At 39.6% G+C, this 27,859-nt stretch overlaps 1 protein-coding gene across 2 annotated transcripts; it reads right to left on the bottom strand.

Annotated features, from left to right (window-relative positions):
* Positions 1–123: 123 nt before the first annotated feature.
* Positions 124–27,124, bottom strand: tlcd4b (TLC domain containing 4b). Of its 2 annotated transcripts, none has more exons than XM_088343804.1 (7): positions 26,833–27,124; positions 15,445–15,600; positions 11,968–12,057; positions 8,244–8,302; positions 7,644–7,738; positions 7,479–7,552; positions 124–3,801 (listed from the first exon to the last, which is right to left on the bottom strand). In XM_088343804.1, exons 2-7 carry the CDS (start codon positions 15,588–15,590, stop codon positions 3,486–3,488), a joined length of 780 nt encoding a protein of 259 aa, XP_088199930.1. In that variant the 5' UTR covers positions 15,591–15,600; positions 26,833–27,124; the 3' UTR covers positions 124–3,485. The 2 variants fall into 2 exon arrangements, with proteins under 2 accessions (XP_088199930.1, XP_088199940.1); XM_088343814.1 differs by lacking the exon at positions 26,833–27,124 and adding an exon at positions 24,820–25,013.
* Between the last annotated feature and the right edge of the window lie 735 nt (positions 27,125–27,859).

The raw sequence follows: 27,859 nt of genomic DNA, 5'->3' as shown, positions 1-27,859 counted from the left end.
TACTTTTGATATGTGCAAGTTTAGAATTTCTCTGCGGAACAGACCAAAAATGTTTCGTCTATTATTGTCACCGTCATGTGAAAAAAAAAAACTAAAGAACATCAAATCACAACTAAAGACAGCTACAGCTTGCTTCTTTTCAAGTTTATTGAAGAAACGTTTCAAGTAAATCTTGTGTTGTCATCTCTACAATTGCAAAGTTGTTGTATATGACAACCAATATATATCCACGTCATTATGAACTTCCCCCACCCCCCAAAAAGCCTCTGTGGAACAGAACCTGGCTCATCTGGGGGAGAAAAATGAACCAAAATACTCAAACAGATGGCATTCCATAGGAAAGGTAATGCAATAAGAGAAAAACAAGACGGAGGAAATTCATTGTCTATGATATATCCAGTTATATGATTATTAGGTTCTTACAAATGTCCTGATTGTGACTTTATAATTGAAGTTATTCAAAATCATCACAAAACAATGCCCCTCAAAAAAGAATAGGGTTACAGACCATGCATTACCTTAATTTAGATGTGATCCTGCTTTGTCAAAATGTACCTTTTTTCTTACCCAAATTGGGACGGTGCATTTCGATCTATTATGGGTATTCAATACAGTCCCTAAATGATCTCTAAACTGTTGTTGGCCACCACAAAATAAATCAAGGCAAAGTGGTTTTCAAACCTGATATAACAGTACACACACTTGAGCAGCCTTCTAGAAACAATTCATTTTGACCAACGGGTGCGATAAAGCACACATTTCGCGGGTTAAAAACAAAGAAAAGATGGAACAAACCCTGACAACAACAGTTCCAAAATTCCAGTCAATAACCAGGCAGATGCGGTGTAACGTTGACTTTGTGCATGAGCCAAAAATTACCCAGCATGCCTTACGTTTTGAAATCACCCACTTTTGTAGTCGCTACGAGTTTGATTCTATTCACAGCTTTGAGGCTAGAGTTAGCCTTCTGTTTCATCATCCCCTGTCCCAAAAAATAAATACATCTTGATTTTCATCCCTAATGGCGCCGGAGACTGTTAATTAATGCCGCTCTGGAGAGAGCCACGATGACATTCATGAGATCTGGCCCCGCCTAAAGTCAGGAGACCTACGAGAAAACCAAACCACAGCCTCCCTGCTCATCTTTGGATTATATTAATACTTGGCCGGATTAATTATTGTGCAGGCATATTATAAAATATACATTACGTATACGCAGGGAATATAGAGGAGTACAGAAATGACAATCATATCAGAGGATGAATACGCTCATGCTTATCAAAATGTGAGGCCATCTTTCGGGTAAAAGGCACCGGATGATGTGTCAGCCTCTCCTCTGTGGTGATAGATGGAAATCCAGGAGGTCAAGTTATTGCTCCAAGGGGAGTGTGCTTTTCTCTCAGTTCAACCAAAAATAAAAAGGCTCCACATTCTGACTGTCCGTCCACAAATACAAAGACTGATGCGGTAAAGGAAACATGCAGAATACTTCGGCACCTGCCTCTTATGTATCGCACAGGAATCGGACGGCTGCGCACAAAGAGCTCCTGTTCTGCATGCAGGCTGAGCACAAAGTAATCATACCAGTACATGCGTTTTCTATGTTCAGAGACAAAAGGTGCAATTTATAGATGCTATTGATCTATAAGGACTATTCCTAAAAGGCATCACAGAAATTTTGGGAAAGGCTTGTTCCTACTTTGCAGGATGCATTTGCATTGAATAGGGTCAATGGACATTTGTAATAAACAGTTTACTGCTGCCAGTGAATATGGCATACTTCGATTGTAATCCTGAAAAAAAAAGCAAGCAAATGTCATTTAAGAAAATTCTCAATTATTCTTCAAAAACGATTGAACCTGTACGCCTCATTTATACTTAGCTTTTAATTGATCTTTTCATTTAATTAACTAGTAAGTTCATTTGTTTCAATGCCATTCCCTCACTGAGCAGAAGGCTTTGCTAAAGTGCAGTTCAGCTCCACGGAGCCCAAATTCCAATATTTAGATTGATCTAAAATTCTGCAACATACAGTTTGGTGGGAATGAGGCCAACGCTAGCAAGCTTCATTGAAACCCAGACAAAAATAAAAACAAAGAAATCCCAACATGCTGGATGCCTTTTACAGCATTGTGAGGAGCCTGGCTTGCTCCTGGCCTATCAAAAACTAATTTCACAATTAGAAATCCTCACATTTAAAATATGTCATATTGCTTGGTTTAATTAAAAAAGAAGGGAAACAAGATGGGGCTTCTGATCCTGTGGAAGGGGACTGCTGCTACAACAAGGGTAGAAAAAAAGTTTCTCATTTTTATGAGAACTGTATTAGCATGATAATCTTTATGTTTATACATGATAAACTACATTCGTCTACATGATTCTTAAATTAAAACATGTTTTTGTTTTAATGTTTACATGCAACTTTTCACATTTTACCCACATTTCATGTTTTTACATATTTTAACAAATATTATAACATGAAACCATTTTCTCATGTTTGAATGCAATAATAAGCATTTGAAAAGAATATATGAATATTTTCCTTCCCTAGTATAGCAGCAATACACGCCAATACTAAATTTGGATAAAAAAAAAAGACACCAACACCTACAAAGTGACTTGGCCCCCACCTGATTGGATTTTCAAAAACTGAGATGGAATTTGGAAGTAAGAAAAGCATCCGGGTTAACTGAGCAGTTCCTTCAGTACATTTTGTAGGTGCTGCATTTGCCGGTTCAAGGAAATAAAATAAAGCAAGGGAGTGGGGGAAAAAGGGGTCAGGAGCCCTTCCAACAGGTGATCCCTCATCAGATATCCTTTCAAAGACAACATTCAGAGTAGAGGGAAAAGTAAAAGTTTTCGCAGAACAGAGAAAAATAAAATGAAATAACTGCAATCAAAGTTCAGACTGGACAGTGAAGCCCAATCCATTGAGGCGAATGATGGGATGCGTCTTTTGTTTTTGGCTCGAGGCGCTACCGACCAAATGGACCAGAAGAACCAAATAAGAAGCTACACATGTCTGGCTTGATGTGTTTCATGTCTGATGCCGATTTTTGTCTAGCCAATTAAAGTGGCTTTTGAGGGCTGGTAGAAAGAAGCCTCAACAGGAAAGACTGAGACGAGGCATTCTGGCGTCATTCCTTTGCAGGTGAAAAGTGCTGCGTTCAAGACAAGAGCCCTGTCAATTTAGAAACTCTTTTTGGGGCCTCGAGTGCTACATTTCCAACAATCTGGACGCAGCACTTCACAGGCACTTCAGAGGATTGGGCTTTGGCGGATGTGGGTGAAAACGCAAAATGTGGGGACGAGGAAGGAATGGTGGGGACAAGATGCGATCGTGGCCAGCTTGGCAAAAGCTGCTGCTTGATTTGAGTCCCCGTGTCTTGTGTCCGAACCTGAGGACTTACAGCCCCTTTTACTGGCCGACTGGAGCAGGATGGAGGGCTGCGCACTAGGACTAGGGCAAGGGACACCACCCCCTTTCAGTCCGTGTGGTTGTTAGCGTGCATTTTCTCTCTGTGCGCCTTGGATCCGGCCAACACTTTGTAGCAACCTCGGGTGATCTTGAACATCCAGATGGTGTTCAAGATGTCCAGTGCCACACAGGAAGTGATCCAGGCCACCTGGGCGCCCAAGCCAAGGCGCTCAAAGTCTTGAGTGCCAAATGTGGCAAATACGCTGATCCAATAAGACGGCATGACGGCGATCCGCACCAGGAAAAAGACCACCGCCATGGCCACGCCGTTTACCACCACCATCCGGTTGGAGCGCGGATATTTTAATGCCTCAAAGAACCACCTACAAAGTAAAAGAAGTTAGGTCAATCTTTAAGTCTGGATTATTACATATAGAATATACAGAGACCTCTCGCTACTTTACACTTTATTACCTTGCATATTTTGTATTGAATTATTTTTATTGATAATTGATATGTATTCTTGTCAGAAGAGTAGATTTAAAATCTTAAGCCTGAAGATTGTGAGACAGGGGAACGGAGTCCTTTGCGCGGATCCATCACAAAGAAAAACAAATTAAAAGCTATTTAAAAAAAATAAATGTCAATTAAAGAGAAGCCTTCCTCCTCCTCACCAATATATATATATATATATATATCACCAGCTCAGTAGCCTAGATGGTAAGGCGCCCGCTTTGAGACTGGGAGGTTCGGGTTCGCGCCCCGGCCGAGTCATTCCTAAGACTTAAAAAGTGGTCGGCGGCGCCCTCTGTTGGCTGCATCGGCTCGCTACAACGGGTCAGGTGCAACCGACATTTCGTTCTGTGTACATTGTTACACAGAATGACAATACAAGGAAATTATTATTATTATTATTATTATAATATATATATATATATGTATATATATATATATATATATATATATATATATATATATATATATATATATAAAAAAGTTTGCTTCGGCCTCGGTCCCTCAAACCAAGTTCATTTGTAGTGCTCGGGCTGGTTCAGGCTTTGAAACATGCGGGTCGGATCGGGTCAGGCTGGATGATTTAGGTCCGGTCTTACCTCAGAGCACACAGCAAATGATATCAGGGGCAGATTGTGCGTGTGTGTGTGTGTGTGTACTGGGCGGGCGTGACTGGCTGTTTTGCACAACGCTGATGGGCTGGTGTAGGCTGTCAGTCAAACATCAGGGTGGCCACACATGTCAATGTGTGTGTCCCCCAAAAAACTGCGGAGCAGAGCTAGTATTTTAGCAGCTCGGTATATTGAAAATGAATTAAACTAAATTGGAGTTTGAGGAAAGTCAGAAGAGTGCAAAGAAATTGATATCAAACTGGTGCTCCGTGGATTGTTATTGGGTCCAGGAAACGTTTGATGCGGCATCGGAAGAGAAGGAAAGCGAGGCGACAGGTTCGGACCATTGCTACGGGTAGATCTGTTACCCGTGGAATAGATGACCTGAAGCAACTTGTGGGAAAGCACTACATTCGGGACGGTTGTATTTTAATCATCGCGGAAATCTAGCTCGATTCGAGGACACCGGATGCTAGCATGCAGCAAAATAACAATAAAAAACATCCATTCAACTGCAATTCTGTGTTTTTAATTTGAATATCTATAGTTTTAGTTCTGTTACAGTAGTATACTCTCAGTTGGTAATGATGCCATCTCGGGGTAAAATTTACCCTTTTGGGAAGGTGCAATGCTACTTCACGGATTTTCACTTTTCGCGGGGGGTTCTGGTCAACGTGATAACCGTGGGATTACTGTACTTAGAACACTCAAAAAAATGCGGCCTTTTAAATCATCCATTTGTTTTTTAAGTCTCAAGTTCAATTTTTAGCGTGCCAAAAGTGTAAGGACTAATCTCATTCTTGCCAGTTGTATTGGAAATGGATATTACATAGAAAAATGTGTATTCATAGCTCATTTTTCAACTTATTTGTGAATTTTGTTGTTGCTAAATGTTATGCACTACTTTTCCTAGCACAAATTTTCATAGCACTAGAATTTCAAAAGAAAATAACACCTACAACTTAAGCCAGTCTCCAAGCACTACCTTATAAATATTCTTGCTGAGTTAGATTTACATCTTTTTATCTCACTTTTCTTTTTTAAGGTTTTGTTACACAATTATCTTGTTATGGTGAGGTGCCATGTTTAATCGTGCTGCAAACAATGTTCTCTATGTCGTGCAATTCAGACGCCCGTGTTCAAGGGCTATACACGTTAACATGACTTGACTTTAAGTATACATCTACAGTAAAAGGTGCATCTTTTTTAAGCCACTTGGTGACACCATACTCACAAGTGTGGAAAGCTGACTATGGTTCTTTCTTAATAAGTAAGGTCATGACAAACATTAGCAAGTAAGGTAGGCTGGGTGTTAAATAGCCTTTAGCGTTAGCCAGTTTGCACAGTGTGACCACACTGTATTTTGTTACCGTTTCAACCACAAGGCAACTGAAGAAGCACTTTTTGTTTTTGCTTAAGTCTTCATTATTAACTGACCATCTGATATTTATTTTCAACCATTGGGGAAAGGCCAGTTTGCAACAGATGTTTACTACACTATATATCAAAATTTGTCATGTAAGCCAGTTTGACTCCACGGGGAAAAAAACAAAACAAATCACTCTTTAGCTACCTTTATGTTGTATGAAAATATCTAAAATTGGCAAAAAAGTCGGAAATGACTAAATACAAAAAAAGCCATCAAGTTGGACTTGTGTTTTGTATCACTGGAAAGTAAATCATGTCTGTGGATGAGGGGTGGGCAATACCTGGAATTTTAGTATTATTCCATCCATCAATCATCTGCACCGCTTATCCTCACAAGGGTTGCAGAGGTGCTGGAGCCCATTCCCAGCTATCTTTGGGCAGTGGGCAGGGGTTACCTTGAACTGGTTGCCAGCCAGTCACAGGGCACACAGAGGAATACAACCATCCATACGCATGCACACTCATACCTAGGGACAATTCGGAGTCACCAATTTGACTGCCATGCATGTTTTTGAAATGTGGGAGAAAACCGGAGGGCTCAGAGGAAACCCAGTCAGTCACAGGGAGAACATGCAAACGCCGCACAGTAAGGCTGGTAGCTGGATTCGAACCCATGACCTCAGAACTGTGCCGCTGACACGCCAACCGCTCATCCAATCAAAGTAAATACAGGGTAGTGTTGATCAAAAGCAATCCTACAGATACTTTTTGCTTGGAAATGTCTTGATCGTCAAACATTTTTTGTTTGCCTCAACATGGGGCGGCAGTAGCGCAGGAGGTAGAGCGCTCGTCTTGGGATCAAGGGATCCCAGTTCAAATCCCGGCCCGTCCGTGTTACATGTCGAAGTGTCCTTAGGTAAGACACTGAACCCCTAACACCCCCAATAAGCAGGTTAGCGCCTTATATGGCTGCAAGGCCGCTATTGGGAAATGTGGAGCACATTGTAAAGCGCTTTGGGAAGTCATTGACTTGAAAAGCGCTATATAAATGCAGATCATTTCATTTCATTTCATTTCATAACAGTTCTTAATTTCTGGGCGGATCGATCAGCCTAGTCTTTTCAACTCTCTCATTGCCATCACCTCCTGGCACTGTCCAAGTAGGGGAAGGGCCTACAAGTGTGCCCGTCAGTCAATCAACTCAGGCATCAACTCAGAGAGTAGCAGAGGAAGCTGGGCGAGGAAAGGGCTTTGCTATCTGCATAAGGAAGAGGCGCTTTGGCAAATTGGTGGAGGAGCGAAGTATTAGTTCCGGGACAATAGTATTGATCTGATCAAAGTACTTGCTTGGTATTGATAATATTGATATTTGAATCGATCCGTTCACCTCTACTGTGGGTTGACGAGTGTTTATATCTTTGGCATTATAGGTACAGTATAGAATATGGTGCACAAGAAATGTGCACCAAATGATTCAGAAGTTACACTGCTAATGGGTTACAGAGACCTCTGAATTTAAATGCTTTTGTGAAAACACCTTAGAATTTTCTTAACTCATAGCAACTCACCTTTGGTTTACAAAAGGTGTGGATAATTCTGAAATGAGACGAAAGTTGGCAAAGTAGGGCAGCACACCACGTGTCTGAAGTAACACAAGAGTCAACAAAAATGCAGAAACGAAAAGTCACTAACAAAGTGTACTGAAACACGTGTGGTTTAGAAAGTGTCCTTACCAACACGTAACCATATGCATAGAGCGCCGCCAAGTGGTGACAGACAAAGAATCTGTCCCCCATAGTGCTCCAATTTAAGGCAAGCAGCAACAAATCTAGGAAAGAAGGTGTTACAAAATGAGATTATGTACAAAGACTAATGCTGCATTCCAGAAATTAGGAAAGTCGGATTTCTCCCACTTGGATGGAACCAGATCTGACCTGAAAGCAATCCAAGCAAATGTAAACAGGGAAGATGGCTGTTCGCGAAAGGTTGTTCTTTATTTTGCTCATTAAAAGACATTAGGAACTCCAGTAAACCTGCCTTCTCTTTAATGCTCAAATTGTGGAGGAAAAAAACAGATGAGGTCATTTGCGCGCACTGTAATAGTTAAAATCATGTTTTACTATTCACCATGTGTAATTCGCCATTTTGTCGAGTGATGTCAGATTGAAACAATAGATTTTTTCTCTCCCTGACTTTGCGACTCTGACCGCCTAAACTCAAGTGTCATTTTTGTGATATATATATACCTGCTCTGAGGTTAGAGAATTCCCACTTTTCTGAAATGCAGCATTAGACTTTAAATTAAAAATAAATAAATACATAAAAAATCTCACCATATATTAGGTAGCCACAAGTTATGGCTACATTCAATTTAACCATGCTGGGGTCTCCCCTGTGAAACAAGGAAAATGTTAAAAGAAGAGAACACTTCACAATAGTCATAAATTCCATTCTAATTACTCTATAGTGATTACGTGCTGTTGCGGCATCAGATAGAACAGATATTAAAAAATGAATCAAAAAAAACAAACAATCATGATTGATGCAAGTGAAATAAGCCATGTTAAATGATCGTTCAGTCTCCAAGCATCTGCATTGACGGCAATGACCTGACGACTGATGGCGTCTTTGCAAGTAGCATACGTCCAAAATAACAATGTGGCTCACAAAGACATGTGATCCTGGCAGCAGTCAAAGTCAGGTGTCAGATAGCAAATGAGTGCTGGTACGACTGAAACGGAGCCCTTATTTGCAAGCACTTTGCGTGAGCATCCTTAATGAAGGTCGGCTCAAGTTCTCTTTTACATGACCTCAGATTCCACTGTAAATTTTTATATAAATGTAGATATGGTCTTGGTATAGCAGAACAATATTTTTAAGGAGTCTCATCTTAAATGATCTTTCAGAGTTGAATTCCAATTGTTTTTATGTCACTTGATAGGCAAAATACACTTTAACCAAATTAGTCTATTTAGATTTTGAGCAGTTCGATAAATAATGCAACCAAATTAGGATCAATGTTGTTGACAATAGGGAGTAGGCAGAAGGAGACAAAGACAATTTAGGATGGTTGAAAGGAAAAAATGAACTCAGTTTTTCACATATTCGTGAATCTTTATATTTTATCTCGAAACTTTTATAAACATACAGTGTTATTTGTGAAATTCTATTATGAACTTTCTATTATTGATTTTGATTATCATAATTTGGGTTTACCGCAGATTGAAAATACATTACACTGTGAGCACATGCTACAAACGCTGTATGTTTGCCAAATTGAGACAGTGACAAATATTGCTCCCAGCTGCAATAGCGTTTGAAAGAAGTGATTCCCTTTAAAGTTCTTTCTTTGAAATCATGAAATCACACCCCCCAAAATTTGACATTCTGCAATAGGGTTAATAAATGCTGAAACTTCACGAGTTCTCTACCATCACAATACCAAAGAACAGAAATGTGGAGCAGCATTTTTCGTGCATTAAAAATAAGAGGATGAAGGAAGTATACTTTCAACTATAAATCAAATGAAATTTTGGAAGTAGCTCTCATGCCTAAAAAGTGTGAGCAACCCTCATGAAGAGATTTAGGTGTTTGTTAGGTGGTTTGAAAAAAAAAAAAATCCCCAAGCCAACACCATTTGCAAATCCAAAATCCTCTCTTAGAACAAAGCCAATATGAAAACTAAACTGTTAAATGGTCAAATGATGGGAATCTTCCACGAACAGGGTTGGGTAGGGTTACTTTAACTTGATTACTTTCAATTACTTTTGCATTACTCCAATACCAAATATGGTAATAAAAGACAAAAGAAACTAAATATGAATAAATTATGACTCGCACCACGTGGTAAGCTTTCTCTCCTGGCTTTGATCTCTTTGAACTCCGGCAAAACAAACATAAAATGAGACAGAAACAAAATGAAAATAAATCCAAACAGCTTGCCAACATCATTTTTGCCATGTATTCCGTTACTCCCCAAGCCTGCAAAAAGTTTAGTAATTTTATTCATATTTAGTTTCTTTTGTCTTTTATTAGCATATTTGGTATTAGAGTAATCCATAAATAACTGAAAGTAATCCAATTAAAGTAACCCTACCCAACCCTGTCCATGAACCACATGTTTCACATGTTGCAATATTATCACAGGCTTTGGACTTGGTACCAAGAGGTCCTCAAAAGTTGCTCAAATACACTTAACTTTGAAACAAACTTTATATACGGTTTTATATTTTGCATAATTCTAATGGTAAACTTATGATAAAGTAGTTTGCTGCCAGGCTGTGCTTGCCCCAGACACACCACAGAAAGTGGTGCCCCTATAACCCAGGTGGTTAAGGGATCAGTGAAAGGTTCAAAATTGTTTGTTGTAACCCAATACATTAAGAGACAATTCTGTCTGTAATCACCAAACTACCTAGTATACCAATTTACAAAATGGTACCAAATATGGGCCGGTAAGATTCTGGTAGATTTGTTCAGGGGGAACACCAGAGTATGCAGGTTTAATCCCGGGTCCTTCTAACCTCCTTTTGCCCCCAATGCTGCAACATGGTGCGTGGCTGAGTCGTCAACATGTATAACGCTTCAGGGACGTGAAAGCTGTTAAGAGACCATCGAAGCTAAGTAGCATTCACAGACAAATGTAATCTTAGATAATTTATAAAGACTGACTGATTAGTAGATTAGTAACAATACTAACAAGAGCCCTCTCGTGACTTGACATATTATTTACATAGCTTATGATATTGTAAATGTAATAGATAGATAGATAGATAGAAACTTTATTCATCCACGAAGGGAAATTCACATGGACTGTAGTAGACAGTAAGAATGACACTGCAGTGAAATTATTCAATTTGATACTGTTGATGCTTTAAACCAAATATCTTAATATTCTTTAACCTGGTTTGGGACCAAAAATGACAGAGAAAAGGATACTTGTGAAGACTAGTTTGTTAAAAATTATTTTGTAAATTTAACAAGTTGACATGTACCGCCACCCAAACCCTGTTGGAAGAGGCTTTTATTTGCGTTATCGAGTGAGAAGGAGTAAAGCAGCAGAACATTGACCCTCTCTCCATCCGTCTGCCTATCCATCCATTCGCTTGGCCAAAGCCAGAACAGGATTATCCTGAAGGGGCATTTTTGCAAGCTTGGTTCATTAGCAGTCAGTACACGGCACCATGACCATCTCCTGCCCTCACTGCAGTTGGAAGGGACTTTGCTTTCATTCTTTGGAATTGCTCATCTACACTCTCCAATAACGAAAGTAAATAGTTGCAACTGTTCAGGGGTGATTCACCCACGAAAAACTATTTGAAATCAAGTATTTTGCAGTTTCACCACTCACTGTTAATTGCCAATGCAAATTACATTCAAAAGTGTATTTCAAAAGGATTTACAAATGTATAACTTTGTCAAATGTATTTTTCTTTTCTACCAGTTCATCCATAAACATTGATAATAAATTTGAGTTTTTGTTTGCACACAGGGTCGGAGTGTACACTTTTAAAGGTTCAATCCAAGTTTGAATGTATTAATAATCGTAAATCATCTTTTTCTATTCAGGTTTTTAAGACTATAGCAGGCACAATACTGATATTGTACTTTGACTCTCACCACAAATCAGCTTGCATGAAGGCTTAGTGCTTTCACCATTGAATTCTTGCAAGGATATTTGTTTTCATGCAGGAAGGCCGAGGATGGGGTAACTGTGGAATTAAATTAAGGAGGCCACTGACACCCTTTTTTACCCACAGTCTCAACCAAACCCAACCCGCCCTTTCTTCCTCTAAAATTGTGAGCACCATACCATTGCCTACATGGAGTTAATAAAAAAAGGCTAAGATGGGGTTTTCTATGAAGAGAAACTTTGTTACTGCGACTCTAGTGAGAATGTGTGTGTGTGTGTGTGTCGGCAGAAAAAAATAAGAGGAAATGTAGAAGGTGTTAAAAAAAATGGGTGAACTGTTGAGAGTGACAGAGTGCTGAGAAAGAATGCATCTCTCAAAGATTGAAAAAAAGTCAGCAGGATGTCTATACTTGGATTCGGCTTACCAGACAGGATTGGTGTTGACCGCTTCATCGAAGCATAAGATGTACAAACAAAAAAATCCAACTATCAGAGCATGGACTGTTGACACCAACCTAGGACACAAGACAACGACGGATTAGAAAAAACAATATTGCATCCAAAAGAGTTGACAAGAAAGACCACAAAAACAATAGGCTTGCTGGTCAAGTGAATAAATCCATACATACAGTGAAAAAAAATAAGTATTTGAACACTCTGCTATATTGCCATTTCTCCCACTCAGAAATCATGGTGGGGTCTGAATATTTCATCGGAGGTGCGTATTCACTGTGAGAGACATGAACTAAAGAAAATCCATAAATCACAATTAATGCTTTTTTAAGAATTTATTTGTGCGATATAGCTGTAAATAAGTATTTGAATACCTAAAAAAATGAATGTTAATATCTGGTACAGTAGCCTTTGTTTGCTGTTACTGAGGTCGTTTCCTGTAGTCTTTCTCCAGGTTTCCACACACTGCAAGAGGGATCTTGGCCCACTCCCCCACACAGATCTTCTCTAGATCAATCAGGTTTTTGTTGCTGAGAAACACGGATTTTGAGCTCCCTCCAAAGATTTTCGATCAGGTTCAGGTCAGGAGACTGGCTGGGCCATGCTAGTACCTTGATATTTTTCTTACGGAGCCACTCCTTGGTTTTCCTGGCTGTGTGCTTCGGGTCGTTGTCGTGTTGGAAGATCCAGCCACGGCCCATCTTCATTGCTCTGACTGAGGGAAGGAGGTTGTTCCCCAAAAGCTCACAATACACGGGTCCAGTCACCCTCTGATTAATGCAGTGCACTCGTCCTGTCCTATGTGCAGAAAAACACCCCCGAAGCATGATGCTACACCCCCATGCTTCACAGTAGGGATGTGTGCAGATTGTACTCTTCATTCTTCTTCCTCCAAACACACCTCAGGGAATTATGACCAAAAGGTTCTATTTTGGGCTCATCTGACCACAAAACTTTCTCCCATGACTCCTCTGTACAATTTAAATGGTCATATGTCAACTTAAGCCCGGCTTTAACATGGGCTGATTAAGCAGGGGAACCTTTTGTGCCATGCATGATTTCAAATCATGACGTCTTAGTGTATTATCTACAGTAACCTTGGAAACAGTGGTCCCAACTCTTTTCGGGTTATTGACCAACTCCTGTCGTGTAGTTCTGAGCTGATTCTTCACCTTTCTTTGAACCATTGAGACCCCACAAGGTGATATCTTGCATGCGTCTCCTCTCTGAGATTGACTGTCAAGTTTAGCTTCTTCCATTTTCTAATTATTGCTCCAACAGTGGACCTTTTTTCACCAAGCTATTGGCAATTGCTCCGTGGCCCTGTCCAGCCTTGTGGAGGTGTACAATTTAGTCTCTGGTGTCTTTAGACAGCACTTTTGTCTTCGCCATGTTATTGCCTTGCATGGCAGACGCTGCTATCGGTAAGTGTGTAAAAGGGAAAAGTGTGAAGCACATTGTAAAGTGCTTTGGGAGGTCTTCATTGACTTGAAAAGCGCTGTATAAATGAAGACCATTTACATTTACAAGTTAAAGTATTAATGATTGTATGGGGTGGACAGGTGTCCTGATGCAGCTAACAGGTACATCTGATTCAGGATGATACATCAAGTGCAGGTGGACTTCTAATGAGCAGACTAACAGGTCTTTCAGGGTCAGAATTCTAAATGATAAACAGGTGTTCAAATACTTATTTGCAGCTGTATCACACAAATAAATTAAAAAAAAAATCATGCATTGTGATTTCTGGATTTTTCTTTTTAGTTCATCTCTATCACAGTGGACATGCACCTACAATGAAAATTTCAGACCCCTCCATGACTTCTTCGTGGGAGAAATAGCAAAAGATAAGGGTTTTCAAATACTTATTATCTTCAATGTAAAAAATACATAAATGCCATTTTATTTAGATAAAATAATTCATTTGTTGGAGTATGAAAATAAATCAAATGGAAATGGCAAATGGAGATTTAAGTCTGAGTTCCAGCAGTATTTTTAGTAGATGTGCATTTCTCTTTGAACACACTCCTTGAAATTGAAGTCCTGGTTACATAACAAACAAGTTGAAAGCTGCCTTGTTACGCAATAGTTGACCACAATGAAGTTTTCTACCCGCATGCTGTGGGCTAGTACTAAATTAATTCAATGGTTTTTGATAAGAATTTTTACAGTATTAAAATCAAATAACATGCAAGTGTTGCACAACTGCCCATTTCATGTTTGCGCTCTTAACTTCATCCCAAAGTTTACCACTGCAAACAAACTCCTTACATGCTTTCAGAGGCTAACTAAAACTCTAAACGGGATGAAAATCCATACAAATGATTTCACTTTGATGTTATAAAGTCAAGTAAAATGTATTTATATAGCCCTAATTCACAGAGAGTCTGGCCCACAATTATGGTAGCTACAACATACCCCGATTCCCAAATTTTAAATAATTTAGATATTTAAAAGCTGTACAGTGTATCTTTTCAATAGATGCAGAAGGGCACTAGCTCAGGAGGTAGAGCGCTCGTCTTGGGATCAAGGGATCTCAGTTCAAATCCCGGCTCGTCCGTGTTACATGTCGAAGTGTCCTTTGGTAAGACACTGAACCCCTAATAAGCAGGTTAATGAAATGAAATGATCTGCATTTATATAGCGCTTTTCAAGTCAATGACTTCCCAAAGCGCTTTACATTGTGCTTCACATTTCCCAATAGCGGCCGTGATCTGTGCAGCCATGTAAGGCGCTAACCTGCTTATTGGGGGTATTGGGGGTTAAGTGTCTTACCCAAGGACATGTAACACGGACAAGCCGGGATTCGAACTGGGATCCCTTAATCCTAAAACGATCGCTCTACCTCCTGAGCTACTGCCGCCCGGTTAGCGTCTTACATGGCTGCAAGGCCGCTATTGGGAAATGTGGAGCACATTGTAAAGCGCTTTGGGAAGTCATTGACTTGAAAAGCGCTATATAAATGCAGATCATTTCATTTTCATTTCAAATGGCCAATAGGCCCTTAGGTGGACACCCATGTTCTGATGTAAAATATTTTGACACCTTTTTCCAAACGGAGGGGCATCTCTACATTGAGTAGCAATACATTTCCTGAAAAGTGCTATATAAATACATTTGAATTTGGGAATAACCAAAAACAACACTTTCTTCTGGAGAAGTTATGCAAAGTAAAAAAAAACAAAAGATTCCTGGTGTATGATACAATCATAAATCCCGATCAGAGGCTGTAGAAAACCTTCTTGAGGGCCAGATGTGGGCCGCGGGACTCACTTTTGTCACATGTGGTATATTAGGTACACACACATTCCCATTCCTAGTCATCACTACTTGCTAGGATTTTCTGTGGGGTTTTTTCATTCTCAAATGTTCAAATTGTAGATGAGGCATGACTAAACAAACAGATCATAGTAGTAGTGAGTGAGTAAAATTACTGTGTTGCAACTCACCTTGAGTTCCACTCTGTGTGTTTGGTGGGAGGCAATAATCTATAACTTGGCGAGACAGCTGAAGAGAGTAACGGACTGGCCACAGAGAAGAGTAACTGGAAGCTCACAAAGCTACCAGCTACAACAGTCAACTCTCTCATCTCCATCCCCGTTTACCTGAAGATTAAAAAGGGCAGAGAGAAGGAGTTTGGGTAATGCAGAGTAATACTCAGGGTCAATAGAGGCTTCCTTACATTTAGCAACTACTAAATTTATTATGTTCAACTGGGAAAGATCATTTGGACATCATCAATCTAAGTGACCTGAGCTCTTCTGACAAGCCGTATGCTTTATAGAGGTGGAAAGAAGACAAACAACAGAAGAGCCATTAAGGACCTACGAAGAACAAAAACATAATGGGAGTAATGGGAAAATTGTTTTAGGGAATGAAAATAAGTTAGTTAAGACTAGAGTTGCACAATTTTTGAAAAAAACCTAATTGCAATTTTTTAGACCAGTATTAAAAAAAAATGCATGTTTTGGGCTAGTTTTGTTTTTTTGTGAATACCTAACACTCCCGTTGTCCTCAGGTCAAAATTATCTGCCAATGTATTGTTAAAAACCCAGAAAAATCCCCTTAAATTACATTTGATTTAACTTTAAATGTTATGACTTTTTCTAGATTGGTCAGAACAATTAAATGTTTTCTGTATAAGCTGTATAAAGAAATACAAAAATGATCCTTAAACTAAGACATATTGATCATTTTAACATCCTTTAAACTTAAAAAAAACAGCTGTTTTGTTATGGTTGCCTTCTAACTCACACAAGGCTCAAACCACGGTTTCTAGCGAATACACAATCGCACAATGTCACATCGCGATAGCAATTAGATTTCGGTTATTCGTGCAGCCCTAGTAAATGGGCATCTTAGATTAAAACTAAGACCCCACTACAAATTGGTTCAAATTTAAACATCCAAGACATTGTTGGCACTAGGATTGCATTTATAACCAAAATCGAATCGATACTGCGATGTGACGTAATGCGATAGTGTAATCACATGTCACTGCATTTTTTTCCAAGGATTAATAGTTTGTTATTTGAGTAATGGAGTCTTTTGACAACCAGAATTGTCACTGTTCGGATTTTAACCGTTCCTGACAACCTCAGGTAAGTGTGTGTTGGGCGTAACTTTGTGCGCATACATCAGCCTAACAGTGGCGCACACAACTGGCCACCAAAACAAACGTGACAGCTAGCTTTTAAGCAGTTTGTTACATTGAAAAGAAATTCATCAATACATCGGACCATGAGGAAAGCCAGAAAAGTGCAAAGAATTGGTGATCACCAATAGGTGCTCTGTGGATTGTTATTGCGTCCGTGAATCGACTGAGGCGGCGTCGGGAGAGAGGCTGATTTTCTTGGTTTTTATATGATGACAATAAAAAACAATTATTCAACTGGGAGTCTGTTTATTTGTAGATCTATAGTTGTTACAGCCATGTACTCTCAGTCAGTAATGACGTTATCTTTATGTAAGTTTGCATGTCACGATAATCAGTTTTTCACAAAACTAGTACAGAAAATGCACTTTTATTTTAAAAAAAAGTGCAGCGAAACTCCAACACCGATCTGAAAATAAAGTTTCTTGCATTCCTCGTTGGCAAAGAGGAAAAACTGGAAAGCAAAAACCACAATTTTGTCTGAAAGATTTAAAATACTGACCTCAAGACATTTGAAAACGTATCATCACTCAAATAATGATTCCCCCAAAAGAAAAAAAGAAAAATACATTAATCCCTTGCCATTTTGCAGTTACTTTTTGCGGTTTTGACTCTTTGCAGATTTTCATCGTGATGTGTTCTGCAGCAGACCACCCACTATCACAAGGGCAGGTCAGTGAGGGCTTTGTGTGTGTGTAAGTTGGGTGGACCTAACTGCACGACTGTGATAGACTTGTGTATGCTGTCAATCAAAGAACAGTGAAATGAAATGAAATGATCTGCATTTATATAGCGCTTTTCAAGTCAATGACTTCCCAAAGCGCTTTACAATGTGCTCCACATTTCCCAATAGCGGCCTTGCAGCCATGTAAGGCGCTAACCTGCTTATTGAGGGTATTAGGGGTTCAGTGTCTTACCCAAGGACACTTCGACATGTAACACGGACGAGCCAGGATTCGAACTGGGATCCCTTAATCCCAAGACGAGCGCTCTACCTCCTGAGCTACTGCCGCCCAGTGCAGGCGCTCAGGTCAATGAGTCCACCCAAAACTAACTGTGTAGCACAGAATCAGATAGTATTTTAGCAGCTTGCTCGATTTAAAAGAAATTTGTCAATTAAATCAGACTCGAAAGAAAGTCAAAAGACAAAGAAATGCTTATGGCCACCAGGTGCTCAGTCGATTTTTATACAGCCCGGGTAGTGACTTAGTCGCCGTCAGGAGAGAAAGCAATAACGGGGTTGCAGGTGCGACTTACTGCTAAGGCTAAATAAAAGCTCTCACAAGCCACCGCTGCCTATCCTGTATCTTGCCAACACCAGAACCATTATTCATAAAACGGGTGACATGGAACTACAACTAGTTGGAAAACGCAATGGGGGCGGCAGTGTCTCAGGAGGTGGCGCGTTCGTCTTTGGATCAAGAGATCGCAGGTTCAATTCCCGACGCCTCCGTGTTACATGTCGAAAGGTCCTTGGGTAAGACACGGAACCCCTAATACCCCCAATAAGCAGGTTAGCACCTTACATGGCTGCACGGCCGCTATTGGGAAATGTGAAGCACACTGTAAAGCGCTTTGGGAAGTCTTGACTTGAACAGAGACCTGGTTCGACCAGAGGATCCCCAATGCTAGCGTGCATTTCTTACACCGCAAGAAAAAAAGCTTTAAATTTTGTTGTACTATTGTATAATGACAAAAAAGACCATTTTTTCGACGGCAATTTTGTTTTGTGTCATGTGTTTTTATTTGTAGATCTATAGTTGGTATTTTGTCATTCATATACATGTTACTGATGTCTAATAAATAAATGTTTCTATTTTGTGGGGTTTGACTATAGCTGGACACAACCCCCACAAATAGGGGGGCAGTAGCTCAGGAGGTAGAGCGATCGTTTTAGGATTAAGGGATCCCAGTTCGAATCCCGGCTTGTCCGTATTACAAGTCGAAGTGTCCTTGGGTAAGACACTGAACCCCCAATACCCCCAATAAGCAGGTTAGCGCCTTACATGGCTGCACAGATCACGGCCGCTAATGGGAAATGTGAAGCACAATGTAAAGCACTTTGGGAAGTCATTGACTTGAAAAGCGCTATATAAATGCAGATCATTTCAGATCATTTTATTTCACAAAAAACAAGGGATTAATGCATTATGTTGTAGCCCACACATTTTGAGTATGGATTTGGAATCTTTGATAATAGTTATAATGTTAAAATTAGTATCATGATAGAGAATAAAAATCTCCCCATAGTTTCTATAATTTATTAATTTAACTTGAAAAAAAACTGACGTTTAAACACAAATGTGTAAACGTGTGATTTTAACCGTTCTAGTAATTAGCATTTGACTAGCAGTCCAGAGTCTAACAATGCACCGATGCATTTCACGTGAACAGCCCAATAAAGTGTAATCTAATCTGTTTTCTGAGTCTTTAACACGTTAATGTCGTGAATAGGTCATATTTCTAACCCTAAAGTTTACTCTAAGGGGGGTGAAATATTGTTTTGAGTTAAACTGTGAAATGACCACAACATATAGACAAAAAGTATTTATTTCACAAAAACAACTCCCATTTTCCTTCAAAAAGAAAAAAACCCCTGTTCGTAATCAGCAATTACAAACTATCGTGTCCCATGCGTGTCTGGACTCTGACCTGATCAATTCAGATTACTCAAGCCACTTTATGTAAGACATTTAAGACACCCACTTTATGGAGCTGATGATTAGAGTTTTGAAAGATAAAGTGTTTAAGTGGCAGCTACATGAGTAAAGGTATGCATTAATTAACATGTGCATGTAGTTACCTATAAAACTAAACTATCTATCCATCTATCTACCTTGGTCATATCCCTCAAGAAGGGTGACCGACAGCAAGACACACACATACAATAACAAAGAAAATAAAAGGGAAATAAATAGCATGAAAAAACCACACAAAAAATTTTGGACCGTGGACATGCTTTCGTCCCTCAAAACTAAACGCAATGGACAAAAGCTCCCCCTTACTTTTGTTTACACAGAAGATCCATGTGCCCAATTCAGTAACGATTGTTAGCTTGACATGGATGACATGACATTTCTGTGCTCATTGAAAACAAGGGAGTGCTGGGAGAGATAGCAACAACAGAGCAGTGAAAAGTAGTTTTATAAAAATGATACCACAAATGTTTAAACACGTACTGAGAAGAACATTTTCCAAGAAAATAATTTCCACAAATTGCTTTTCCAAAGCATTAGCTTTAGTCCAATACCAGAATTTCACCACCTCTTGACTTCTGTTTGATTATGAGTGTTAGTAGATTATTTTGCTTGTAAACTGGATTTTAAGGTTTATTGGGGCGTTCACATTAGATGCCTTAGAATTCAGGAAGTCCAAAGTACTGCTCGTGGGCCAGTTGCGGGCCGTATTAAAATTTTTACTTTAAGTCCCAGCAGTGATTCCACATCCTGAAAGTGCTTAGGAAAAACAACACTGAAGAGAAGCTTCTGGTGTTCTTCTACAGAGCCACACAGGAGAGCAATCTGGCACACAGTGTTGCGGTGTGGTATGCTGGGAGCACAGCAGCAGGAAAAAAAAAAAAAGTCTTCCACACAGCCCAGAAAATCATTGGCTGCTCTCTGCCCAGCCTGGCTGCAGCAGAGCCAACATTATATAGGGCTCTTGTAATCCTGGCCATCACATAACCTGCTGCCAGAGCCAAAAAGAATATAAAAAGGTTTCCCTCCGGCTACTAAATCTTTGACCCGATTGTGACCTCTAGTGCTACCAGTTGGTACTAGAGGACTAAGGCTGAGATGTAATTTCTTGCCAAGAGCCCTCACCACACCAAGACTGGAAAAAAGGAGTATTAATCTCGTTTCTCAACTTATTTGGGGAATTATGTTTCTGCTAATGTCATTGCATTATTCTGATACTCTTACAACTTAGGTCAATCTCCAAGCACTTCCTTCTAAATATTTCTGCTTATTTGTCCTAACATTATTTTTATTTTAGTTTTCTTCTTTAAATCTTTATTATTATGTTTTCATCCTTGAGAATCATGTCTAATATAATTGTAAACAATAGTCATAACTGCTTTGTCAATGACAATAAAAACAATTGTATTTCTAAAAACCATTAACACAGGGGCACTTGCAAGGTGCAAAGCAGTTGAGTGAATAAACTATTTGTACAGTGTAGGCAAATAGCCTACAGAAGATAATATTTAATTAAAGAAGTTATTAACTCACATATGCTCATTAATATTTACCTTTTCTCTGCAGAGAAAAAAAACTAAGATACAATAAAGCACATGACACTTCAGGCATGTTGACTGCTATATTTATTGGCTAGCATACTAAAATGGCTAACGTCACAGATGCATACAGTGGAAACAAAGCAAAAACAAAGACATCACTTTTATAATCATTTTTTGTTTTTGTTTATAACATCTCCCATTTGATACGATTTAACATAAAATGCCACATTGCACTAAAAAGAAGAGGTTTTATTGTCCCATTATTTATGGATGACTTTTGATAATGTTAATGGGCAGGGCTGTTTAATGGTTATAATCTGAGCCAATTGGGTTGGATTTACCAACCTAGGGCAACAAAATTTAATATTAGCATTGAGTGCAGGAACACTAAAAACTGTTCTTAGAGTTTCACAATACGCATATACACGATCATTTGAAAACCTTTAGTCATAAAATATAGAATCAAATTATAATCAAAAATCATATTCTTAAATTTTAAATTGCTTAGAGTCTCATAGCACTGTCAAAAAACATTGATTAAAGGAAAAAACAAGAACACAGCCAACTACTTTGGTTTTATCAAAGAAATAAGAAAATCTTGTAAAAGTTATTCTTTTCATCCCACAGCGGAAGGAAGACAAAGTGGGGAAAGGTGGTCATGACTTAACCAGTTTGTTATTCGTACACAGATGTCGCATAGACAATTTGTTTTTAAATAATGGGCCTTTGACATCATTTTATTAAGTATTTGTTTCAAAGGCCCCTTTGCTTTCCAACAACATGTCAATGTAAAATAAACACATTTTTAAGATGCCTGCAACATTATATTACTTTTATTGCAGTGTTACAGCGATGCAGTCTTTCATTTCTGACCGATTGAGAGCATACCGATCTGGTTTTCGTTTGACAAAGCTTGGTCAGTCAACATAGAGTGCCCCCCTCTTGTAACACATCGTGAGTACATCTCAGGTACATCATCAAGAGGGCACATTGTGCCAAGACAAGTCAAGTCATTTTTATTTGTATAGCCCTAAATCACAAAGAGTCTCAAAGGGCTTCACAGATTATTACACTATATTACACAGACTATTTTTCAGCCGACGAGAAGAGTAGGTTATTCATATGCTATGGAAGTTACGCCTTGTCGTGCGGAAAATACAGAGCCATCATTAAAGTAGGACTGTAACTAACAATTATTTTACTAATCGATTATTCCGATGATTATTTTTTTGATTAAATCGATAAACCTTTTTTTTTTTTTCAAACACATTATTGATTTCCTCTTTATTATTCAAATTCTGTCGAAAAATAAGAAAATAGTGCACAAAACAGAATATTCTACAATATTAAACGATTGAAAAAAAAAAATTAGTGTTTGTCAAATAAAAACAATACATGCAAATATATGCTACACACCTGTAAATATATCCTTTTTTTATAGTGCAAAAAAGGCTTCTTTGTTATTTAAATGACATAAGCTTTCGGAACAAGAAATCATAACAAATCTGAAAACCCAGTGAAACGCAGCAACAGCAATATTCCAAATAGTTGTCTAATAACTTAACAATGAACAAAAATAAATACAAATCAATGGTTTGCACCTGAAAAATATATAAGAGTCATTTTAAAAAGTGCAAAACATAGGTAATTTTGTTGTTTAAAGGGAAGTGAGCTTTTGGAACAAGAAATAAATGCAAATGTAAAAAAGAAGGAAAAACATGTTTCTGGGTTAAGAACTTTGCATTAAAAAGAAAAATGTGAGCATGTCAATGAGGATCATGTTGAGGATGCTCTCAGTGATAACAGCGGCTTGCTGTAGCATGCTTCATGTCTCTTTCTCATCATGAAGCTTGTCATTGATTGCTCATGAGATAAGAAAGTATACTATGAGTATTATTATGGCACCATTTACAAGGATAGAATAATCAGTCAGACTTTGCAAGAAAGTAAAACTTGTTTAACTCTAAACTTATTAAGAACCAAGTGTGCAAGTACAGATTTTTTATAAATCACAATTAAACAATGACTGAATTATAACTGTAATAATAATGGGCACTTAAAAGCCTTGGTCGTCTACAGCCTACTCCCTTTAGGCACATGTTAATGTTAATATTGTATTGTTCAGCAGACTTTTTTGTGTGCGTTTGGTACCAATACTTTTTTCCCCCCATTTGTTAATAAGTGGTCGTCTGACCTGAAGCATGTCAACGCCTGCATTAGCCAACTGGCACAGATGGTAAGCTGCGTCATTGTCGTTATGGACTTTTTGGACTAGTTTACAGGCTTGAGGCGTCGTTGCCGTCACGCACTTTTCTGGACAAATTTCAACATGTTACCTAGTGTTGTCTTTTATCAATGTTTACTATGTTTGTCAGCTCGGTAGCTATCCAGCTCAGTAGCTATCCAGGTCGGTGGACTAGATGGTAGGGCGCCCGCTCAGAGACTGGGAGGTCGCTGGTTCAAGCCTCGGCCGAGTCATACCTGAGACTTACAACATTGGTACTCATTGCCTCCCTGCTTGGCGCTCAGCATTAAGGGTTGGAATTGGGGGGTTTGGTCACTTAATGACTCCCAACACAGCAGTTGGGTCTAAAATGGCTGCGCCCTGTTTGGCTGCGGCTGCATCGGCTCGCTACAGTTTAACTGTACGGGTCAGGTGTATCGACATTTTGTTCTGTGTGCATGGTTACAAAGAATAACAATACAAATAAATTCTATTCAATTCTCTAATTCTACTGTGACTCACTGCTAAATCTATTCCATCCCTGGTCATCCTGGAAGGGGGATTACCACTTGTGAGGCCCCTTCTCAAGGTTTCTTCTTTCCTCACGCTGAGGTTGAGTTTTTCTTTGCCCGCATGTTGGTTTAAGATCAGGTGATGGTGTAATCGCAATCCTGTGCAGTCCTTTGAGACATTTTTGTGATTAAGGGCTATACGAATAAATGCGACTTGACTTGATTTGGTTGATAGTTTTTTTGTGCTGTGCCCAAATAAACTTCATTCTTTCATTCAACCGAAATAAAAAGTATCTCCCTCTCACACAATCAGTCATTAATAGGCAAACAAGGAAAGGCTTGCGTTAAGTAAGCAACAATTTAATGTCACTTTCTTGCACTACCACCATCCCCCATTCCTCAAACCTAACGTGTTCCTACCCAAAAAGCTCTTATAAAAGATAGAAGCAAATGAGCGCAGTGGAGAATAAATTCATGGGGGCTCTTTGAACTCAGTTGGGCATTGCTAACACATATACTTAACAGAGATACTATTCAACTATGAACTTTTTAAAGACACCTCAAACAACGCAACCCACTTTTAAGAAATAATTTATTGAATTGTGTAAATGGTGCTAGATTTTGTATGCATGTGTACGTATTTACACAACAAGTAGATACAGACTTTAAAAATAAGAAAATGTCTTATGGAATGGAGCAATGAGTACGAAGCTACTCAGTTATTGAAATGAGAAGAAGTGTGATAGTGCCTTGTTGGAGTGGTAAGAATATTTGACATACGGTAAATAAGGACACCAACACGAGGATCGGAGACATGTCCATGCAAAACTAAAGGATAACGGATGAGGTTTTTAACACCCTTAGTGCGGTCTACAGTAAGTATTTTACACCAGAGGCTGGCTAACACAACGGACCCCATTTTCTAGCTTAACTGTACACATTTTAGTCACTAAGGTTTGACAGACATGCAGTCAGTGAGTCATGTACCCTCTTCTATAAAGCATACAGAATTGAACCAATCCCTAGTGCAAAGCAGCATGTTGAACAGAAAAAAAAAACAGAACATGCTTAATACTCGGAAGAACCTCAGCCACATCCCCTCCCCTTTAAATCTTTATTGTCTGGAATCGGTGAACAGTCCGGGGCCACCGCAACCCTATGCTGCATGCGTCTGAATAATTCATGGGGATTCTTCACCTGACAATCTGCTTCGTGCACAGCCCTCAGTGGGAGGAAGCAACACGGATGCTCCTCAATGCGGCTGACAGCGCGAACAGGAGATCCACTCCCACGTCCACATTTGACCTTGTTCCACATGGCAATCCTGCCGCTGTCAGGAAATCGCAAACCGTGACATATGGGTGAACCATAAATAATAGCCGTTCTATTTCCGCCGTCTTGGCCGGAAACTAACCAAGGCAGCTGACTGCATTGCACCAAAGCGAGTCTTAGAAAACAAAATAAATCTTAAAGGGACAGTGTATATCATTTAGTGCCTGATAGTGGTACAAAAAATGTCTGTCATTAAGAAAAACAGTATTGATTTAAATAAGAAAGAAATATGAATGCAATATCATATAAAAGTGCATGTTGAAAATGCTCAAATTTGAGATATTTGCTTTTATTTGACATAATATGAGACTCACCTAAAGGGAACTGACATGATTGTGTGCAATCTTGGTGCTACGGGTAATTGAAAAAAACAAAACAAAAAAAAAAGCCTACAAAAGACTTAGCAAAACTATCCATCCAGCCAATTTCTGCACCGCTTATCCTCAATAGGGTCGCTGGGCAGTGAGCAAGAGACACCCTGAACTGGTTCCCAGCTGGTCGCAGGACACACAGACAATCATTCACACGCTCACTCATACTGAGGGACAATTTAGACTGGCTAATCAATAGACCATGCATGTTTTTGGAATGTAGGAGGAAACCGGAGAGCCTGAGGGCGCGGGGCGAACATGCAAACTCCACACAAGAAGGAGCTAAAATTGAACCTGGGATCTCTGAACTGTGAGGCGGACGTGCTAGTAGTAACACAATCTAATCGCTCTCGTGTTGTTTAACGCAAAACGTCTTGTCGATCCGCATGCCGAGTACTTAATAATATAAAAGAAAACCCACGGAGGCACAGGGAGGATATGCAAACTCCACAAACTCCTGTAGCTAAAGTTTTGAACCGTGGGGCTGATATGCTAACAACTCTTCTGCCATGACAAATTTATTTGAAAAAAAAGGGGAAGTTTGGTCACCTTGGGCATCTGTGATTTGTATTCTTCCTTGCACTTGCATACCTGTCAACCACCACCGCTCCTTGCCTGTACAAACTCGTATTTTCCCTTACAAAACAAAAAAAAAAAAATCTTACACCATATCTTTTTTCGGAATTAAGCATGATGGGAAATCCCCAGGCCACAGACACATGCGCACAGTAGCATCAAACCGCTCGCTTCGTTTGCAAAAAAAAAAAAACGATACCGAGATAGAGGCTACCGCGGCGAACTCGTTAGACTTGATTGATTTGCCGTTTCGTGATAGTCGGTGTTTACCGGATGGTACCCATAATTAACAAATTTACGTTTACCGTACAGATTTTCTTTTACGTCGTACACGTGTTAAAATGCATAATGAACGTACTTTGAACGGCAAAAACGTACATGTTGACAGGTATGGACTTGGTTTTCCATTGCAATACACAATACAGCGACACCAAATGGTCAAATATTACACACTGTCCCTTCAACAATTTTCTCACTGAAGAATGAAACGTTGACACAGATAGGAGAGCATAAATATGTGAGGACAGCATTGGCATCCTCTTCTAGTGGCACACCTGTTATAAGCATTAGCACAATTCTTCATAACTAATGTTTTCTTGGCAGGTGGCGCAATTGCATATTTAAGCATTGCGGTGACGGGGGAGAATAATGAAGGCGGCGGTTTTGTGTCTGCATTATCACGACGAAGCAGAGACCGCGGGGGAGAGAAAAAAAGGGTCGGATAGGCGTGGAATGAATCCTAAAGAAAGAAACAGCTTGACAAAAAACATGTAATTGTTTCTTCATCTTCGCATGCTGTTACTGTTGCTGCAGCCACCAGCTAGCCGCAAGAGGCACACAGCCCAAGATTGATTCGCAAAAACACTTAACATTAACAGCCAGCAAGGCGGCACGTTATCTGTATGACGCGGTGCAAGCGAAAAAGGGTTACCTTTTATCCGTCGCATGGGACTTTGTGGGTCCGACAGGCTTCCCTTTTAGCCGCCGTCTTGTCCACTTTCTTACAACTTGACGACAGCTAGCAGGTCGGCTAAACTACAATCTCGACGTTGCGCCCCGGGGAGGGGGTAAAAAAAATAAAAAAGAATAAAAAGCCTGCCGTGCCACGTAAACGACTCCGAGTCACCATTTTAACTGGGCAGAAAAGACCTTCTTTTCAAGACTTTCTCTAGACTGCATGACGTTTCCAATAATGAGTTTGGCGTGGAAAGTTAAAAGTGGCTTTTATTTTGTTGACAGGCAGGACTAGTGCGTGACGTCTTAAAGTTCCCGCCCCTCTATTGTGCACACGCCCCTTGCGAAGGCGACACCCTCAAGGAAACAAAGGCCACACATTTTTTAATAAATAAATAGTCTTGGGTGCGTTATTGTTAAAAAAAGTAATTGGTTACAGTTACTAGTTACTTCAAAATGAATTGAGTTGGATCACATTACACCAGTATGGCTGACCTGCATTGGCTCCCTGATATTTTAAGATGTGATTATACTGTTCTGTCTGTATTGAAGGTTTTTATACATTTGACTACAAAGGATTTTATACGATTGAATACAAATTACATTTAATGCAAAAGCTATTCACTGACTGGGCTGTAGTACAAGGTCAGGGAAGATGTTGTTAAGAGGAACGACAGCAATAATCAGCACACCTAGACGCTGTTGACGCAGAAAGGCCCTGATGACACAGAATGGCTTGGTGTTGTTTTGAGGACCCCAGACATCGGGACGCTCGTCTATGAGATGGTGAAGCCCAGGGGGCTTCCTTGGCACGCCCGTGGGAGGAGCCGGCACACCATCTTAAGGGGAGACGTGGCCCAAGAGGAGAAAGCTAAAGGACTTTAAAAGAAGGCTTCCCACAGACGCCAACGTCACTTTGGCCGTCTTTGATGGAGTACACTTAGTTAAATTGTTAGGGAAAATAAATTTGCCCCTGTGTGAAAATGTTAGCTTTCTTGTTCAAT

Source organism: Urocampus carinirostris, chromosome 1 (assembly GCF_059441175.1).
Source record: "Urocampus carinirostris isolate Australia breed hairy pipefish chromosome 1, RoL_Ucar_1.0, whole genome shotgun sequence".
Lineage (NCBI taxonomy): Eukaryota > Metazoa > Chordata > Actinopteri > Syngnathiformes > Syngnathidae > Urocampus > Urocampus carinirostris.
The sequence above is the reverse complement of the archived record's forward strand: the minus strand, read 5'-3'. Positions and strand labels throughout refer to the sequence as shown.

Excerpts from the sequence above, each read along its gene's own strand:
- tlcd4b (XM_088343804.1), bottom strand. The coding sequence starts at position 15,590 with ATGGAGATGAGAGAGTTGACTGTTGTAGCTGGTAGCTTTGTGAGCTTC. Across the intron at positions 12,058-15,444 it reads CACACAGAGTGGAACTCAAG|GTTGGTGTCAACAGTCCATG; the intron begins GTGAGTTGCAAC and ends CTTGTGTCCTAG. Across the intron at positions 7,553-7,643 it reads ATGCATATGGTTACGTGTTG|ACACGTGGTGTGCTGCCCTA; the intron begins GTAAGGACACTT and ends GTGTTACTTCAG.